The sequence below is a fragment of the Chrysochloris asiatica genome, unplaced genomic scaffold (assembly GCF_000296735.1).
Source record: "Chrysochloris asiatica unplaced genomic scaffold, ChrAsi1.0 scaffold00047, whole genome shotgun sequence".
NCBI classification, from domain to species: Eukaryota; Metazoa; Chordata; class Mammalia; order Afrosoricida; family Chrysochloridae; genus Chrysochloris; species Chrysochloris asiatica.
Window position 1 is genome coordinate 4,100,741 of NW_006408565.1, and position 6,049 is coordinate 4,106,789.

The following is a 6,049-nucleotide window of genomic DNA, read 5'->3' on the forward strand; positions in this document are numbered from 1 at the left end:
CTTTCTTGCTTACATGGTTTCTGCCGAGAAATCAGAGCTTAGTCTAATTAGTTCTTCTTAGTAAATTACTTTCCATTTTCCCAAAGCTGCTCACAGGATTCTTGTCTTTGGTTTTAGAAAGTTTGATTATATGCCTTGGTGATTTTCCTTTGGGAAACAACTTCCTGCATAGTTATCTTCTCATCTTGGATGCTACGGAAATTTTTTTTCAACAATTTTCTTTTTTAAGTATTTTTCATCAACAATTTTCTATGTGGCTATTTTGTCTCTTCCTGTTCTAGAATATTCCAACCACAGTTAAGTTATTCCTCTTGATACTGTCCCACATAAATCTTAGGCTTTCTTTGGATCTTTCCTTCTTTTTTCTACTTCTAGCAGACTTGTACTGAGAGATATGTCTTCAAGCTCAATAATTCTGCCTTCCAGTGATTCAAATATACTCCATTGTTCTTTCAACTTATTTTCCATTGATGAAATATTAGTATTAATTTTCTGCATTTTCATTTGCAGGTTTTGTATTGCTACAAATTTTTTCTTTTATTTTGGTCATTTGTTCTTGTAGTGCATCTGAATTCTTCTAAGTTTTTAATGTTCTCCTTGCTTTTCTTAGCAACTTTCTTGATCTTTTTCTCAATCCATTGTAGGTACCCAACACCATTCTTTTGAATTCTTTATCAGGTAGTTCTAATACTTTTTCTTTCTTAGAAGTGTTTTCTAGCTCTGCATTTTAGTCAGTTGTTTGAATCACCCGGTCTTGTTTCTTTGTATGTAAACTGAAAAGTGTAGTGGTTACGAGTCAGGCTGTGAACCTTAAGGTCAGCAGTTCAAAACTACCAACCGCTCCTCAGGAGAAAGATGAAGCTTTCTGCTCCTGTAAAGATTTACAGCCTCGGAAACTCTGTACAGGGTCGCTCTGGATCGGAACCAACTCAACGGCACTTAACAACAACAACAATAAACTGAAATTACCTGTTGTCTCTAAGACACTGTGGAGTCACTGTTTTTGTATTTAATTAATAATTGTATATTGGTGTGTTCTTAGACAGTCACCTACCTGCCTCACGGTAGGTGTGATAGAGAATGAAAGTATGTATATGCACAGTTCTATATGTGTAGCACATTTCAGGGTGGGTTTGCTGGTTTTGGCTGGTGCCTATCATTGGTTAAGTGGTACAGGAGCTAATTGTGGCTCTTGCCCCGGGGGAGGGGCTGCAAGTGGTATTGGTGTGGCTGGGCTTGTATGTCTCCTGTTGAATGGGGTACACACACACAAACACACATACATGGGACAGAGGAAACAAAAACAAATGGCCAAAAAATAATAATAAAGAAGACAAAAACAAAAACAAACAAAAAAAAAAACCCAGTAATGAACACTGAGTGTGCCTTTAAGGATTAATAGGAATCTCCAACAGAGACTCTTTGACCACATTAGAATCCTGAGATATTGACCTGTACATTTTCCCCATCTGTCAGCCCTTTCCTTTTTTCTTCACCTTCCTCTCTATCCAGCTTGGATTCCACAGTTCATCATTCAAATACATCCTTAATTCTCTTTGCCTATCTTTATAGCTTACCTTATCTGGAGGTGCCCGTTCCCTAGTGGGAAACAGATTCAACTGCATTTAGGTTCATCAGAGATTTATTGCCAAGTATTATGCGGCTTTCACAATTACTAGAAGGTGATAGGAGCAAGGTCTGACAGAACTTCCAAGAACAACTAACATACAAAATAACACCATCTTTGCCAAGATTAAGAAACTTATGGTTATCACTGCATAAAATCACCAAACCGTTGACTGTAAAAATTCACTGCCTCTGCCATGATAATTGCCAACAAAACTAGATGCCTTGAGACAACAGACCAGCCTGGAGCAGCTAGAACATAAGATACTTCTTGAAAGAAAGACCGACAGGAAAAATACAAAACAATAATGGCAGTCCGACTGATTACTAGAAGAACAAGCAAGTTGCTTGCCCAGGAGACATTAAGGCAAGTGGTCAGGTCCCCTCAGGTCAAACCCCCTTCCAAGACTAAGACTCAATGGGACTACACAAGCAGACATGTGCTCTGACTGGTGACCACGTTGGTCACTGATAAGGGGAAGTGAGGGAAAAAAAGCAACGAAGCTGTGAGCTAAGCCCTACAATGTTCAATAGACTCCTGTGAACCCGGGTAGAGATCTGGTTGGCTAGCAGTGTGGCAAGACCTGGGGACTCTTCGGACCAGAGTCAGTGACATAGCCACAGAGGACTAGAGTGGAGAGTGAAGTATAGTGGATAAGAAGTGAGGGCATATGCACAAGAACACCCACACTTGCAGATAATATCCACTTGACCTGGCTTCAATGACTGGACGATCAGAGCTCAACTAGAAGAAAGAAGAGGAAAAAAAGAGTAATGTGATACAATAGCCTGGTATTTCTGGAAAGAAAAGTTAAGATTGCGAATCTCAAATGGGCCCATTTTTCTTGCCTTGAAACCCACATTTCTCTGATCAACTCATACTCCCACATTCTTCATTCCCTTCTTCCCTTATGTTAAATGGAAAAACTTTTTTTAATCTTAAGGTTGCACCTTCCACATGTACTTCACAAATCTTCTCAAATCTTTACACTGCTTACCCAGTTTATCTCTTGTATATTCAATTTAGGATATTCAATATTGTATATTAAGTGATGGAATTACACCAAGTTCTGACCTAGGTAATCTGACCAAGAGCTCTAACTCAATCATAACCTATGGTACTCCCAAATTTATATATTTCCAACATAATACATCTTCTACTCTCCCAAGCCATGTTCTAACTGTCTCCTGTGTGTCATGAATGACCCACACTCTAAAAAAAAACAAAAACATGATCAACAATAAGCAAAATCCAATCTCTGGTCAGTACTTGTCTTTTTGTGAATTTCACCTCAGTCCATGGTAACTACCTATTCAGCTGTATAAGCCGGAACCTAGGCCTTATCTCTGATTGCCCTCTCTTCTTTACATGAATCCAATCCATCACCAAGTTCTATCCATTTTATCTCCTATGTTGTTAACTGCTGTCAGGTCAGTTCCAACTCACAGTGACCCTGTATAGGGTTTCTAAGGAGCAGCTGGTAGGTTTGAACTGTCGACCTTATGGTTTGCAGTCCAGTGCTGATCCTACAGTGCCATGTATCTCTAAAATATCCCAGAATCCTCCTTTCCAATAGTTCTAGCAGGACTACTGCATATCCTTCTCAGTAGTCTCTGTGTAAACTGTAAGGCACACACAAAACCTTCAGGGATTGTCCCATCAGACTTAAAGTAATGCTGTAAATTCCTGCAGAATCTGAACATCTAAGCACCTTCAGCTTCACTGTGTCATATTATTGTAGTTGTTATGTGTCATTGAGTCGACTCCGACTAACAGCGACTCTACGTCATTCTCTTTGTAAGTCACTTGGCCTCTTTGGGTAGATACTCCTTCCGCTCCCCCACCCCCGGCCTTAGAGCCTCACCATTCTGTATAGAAGGCTCCACCTTCACCTTTTCACCTAATGACCTGGTGGTAGTGGTGGTGATTATGAGTCGGTTCCGACTCATAGCGACCCTGCACAGGGTTTCTGAGGCTGTAAATCTTTACGGGAGCAGAAAGCCTCATCTTTCTCCTACGGAAGTTAGTAGTTTCAAACTGCGCCCAATTCGTAACCACTACACTACCGGAGCTCCTAGGTGGTAGCGGTGGTCGGTGGTGCCGTTGAGTCGGTTCCGACTCATAGCGACCCTGTATAGGGTTTCCGAGGCTGTAAATCTTTACGGGAACAGAAAGCCTCATCTTTCTCCCACGGAACGGCTGCTAATTTCGAACTGCTGACCTTGAAGTTCACAGTCCGATTCGTAATCACTAAGCTACCAGAGTTCCTTCCCCTAATGACCTAATTAATTCGAATTCTTCGTTCAGATATCAGCTCCGGCATCTTTTCCTGAGACTCTGGCCCCCTTATTTCAGGCAGCAGGTATCTCGCACCTGGGACCAGACTTCCTGAGGTCAGGAGCCCTGCTGGGGTCACACTACACCCCCAAAGCTTTGCACAACACAGATGATGGACAGAAAGCCTAGTTTACAGGTTGTTGCTGTTGTGTAGGGATCTCACATTTCTCAATAGTGTGCTGTCTAGAAGCAGAAGGTGAACGTTTCATCTCCGTCTCTCTCAGGGTTGTTGTTAAGCCGTCTAGTCGCTTCTGACTCATACCAACCCTGCACCAGGCTTTCAAGAATAGCTGGTGGGTTCCAACTGCCACCCTTGTGGTTAGCAGTCCCTAGTTAATCTTCCAGCGCCACAGCAGGGCCCGGGGGCAGAGTAGGCCTTCACCAAAAGATGCAGCGCAACGACAAAAAACAAGCCTTAGGACATGGGTGGAGACTGGGAGAAATACTTCCCTCCCCCACCCCCACCCCCCGAGAGTACCCCGCACAGGGCTGGACACGGTAGTCGTTTGTTGCAAGAGTCAGCCAGCTAGGACCCCGAAACAGCCGCAGAGTCTGCGTCCCGCCGTCAGAGATCTGAAAGCTCTGGTCCCGCCTGGAAAAAGAATCCAGGCTACTACTCCCCAGGGCTAGGAACTCGGGCCTACATTTCACCCGTTGCAATCAGCATCTTCATCTGAGAAGAGCTCAAACTCAGACCCCATTACCAGGTTGTTGTTGTGAAGTACTATCGAGTCGATTCCGACCCATAGCGACCCTTTACCAGGTAGCCACCCCCAAACTTCTTAGACTTACCAGGTCTTAGCTCCAGATTGCCCAGCCGCGACACTTAAGCGAAATGCAGATTCCAGTCAAAAAGCGATTCCACCCAGAAAACACAGCGCGCCAGGCGCGACTTCAGTTCTATCCACCAACTCTGGAGGCGTACAATTGACGTCAGGAAGAGCTGTCCAATAACAAGAGACTATCCCACGAGAAGCACAAATCCGATTGGTTTCTCCAAACAGGAAGTTCCTGGGAAGGACTAAGTGGGAACCAATCGTGTGGCCCCTCGAGTGTATCGGCGCGGTCAGTGCGGGTGCTGAGCAGAGTGGTTGCCGCCATGATAGAACAGCAAAAGCGCAAGGGCCCAGAGTTACCCCTCGTCCCAGTCAAACGGCAGCGCCATGACTTGCTATTGGGAGCGGCGGGGTCGGGCCCCGGAACGGGGCAGCAGCAGGGAGCTTTGCTGCAAGCGGTAAGTGAAGAAATAGGCTGCCTGCGGCCCGCAGCTCATCTTCCCTCTCCTTAAATTGCTGCACTAAGTTCTCCGGTACGGGCCTTGCCCCACTCGGAGCGGGGAGGAAGAAAGTCAGCATAGAGTTTAGGCTGTAAAGTGCTCAACACTCTACCGATGTTTTCTGTTGTGTTTTCACGTTTGTCGCCTCGACCGCCTTGTGAGGTGGCATTAGCATTGTGGTTAAGAACCTTCGGTTCATAACTCGGGCCGCGGCTGACGCGTACTCAAACCTGGAGGGAGATTCCATAGAATAAACAGTTAAAGTTTGTAGAACGAATGAAAAATTTGTAGAGCGAACGAATGAATGAATGAGGGAAGGAAGGAAATGAATGCTTATTGGCTCACTTTGGGACTTTGGGCGAGTTGCATTTCTCCTCTCTTTCAACTTCCCGTTATTTCTTTGAACTAGTAGGTTTTTAACTTTTTCATTGTGATTTGGGTGAAAGTTGACCAAGCAGATTCGTTTTCCATTCAACAATTCCGACACGTTTGGTTTCATGACATTGATGGCAGTCCCCACTCTTCCTTCTTCCTGTGCTTCCCGTTTCCATTCTCCTTCTTTCCCATCCCTTCCAGCCCTCTGATCTTTGTTGTTGGTTAAGTGCCGTCCACTGGTTCTGACCCAAAGCGACCCTGTGTAGGGCTTCCGAAGAGCGGCTGGTGAGCTTGAACCGCCGACCTTGCGCTCCAGTGCTTGTCATTCATCCTGGGCCAGTGTTGCCCCTTGATCGCCTCTGGTTGGTGGTTCTTGGATGCACATGCTTGTTTGCACACCTATTAGTTGCTGCACAGTTGTATGTGTTGTTGTT

General features: G+C 44.7%; 1 protein-coding gene across 1 annotated transcript in view; it reads left to right on the plus strand.

The window, feature by feature from the left end:
• The first annotated feature begins 5,030 nt into the window (after positions 1-5,030).
• The window catches only part of SNRNP40 (small nuclear ribonucleoprotein 40kDa (U5)), a 38,158-nt gene continuing 37,139 nt past the window's right edge, over positions 5,031-6,049 (plus strand). The window contains exon 1 of the mRNA XM_006862186.1: positions 5,031-5,198. Coding sequence (XP_006862248.1) covers positions 5,064-5,198 — 135 coding nt within the window. The 5' untranslated portion in view covers positions 5,031-5,063. The remainder of the gene's footprint in view (positions 5,199-6,049) is intronic.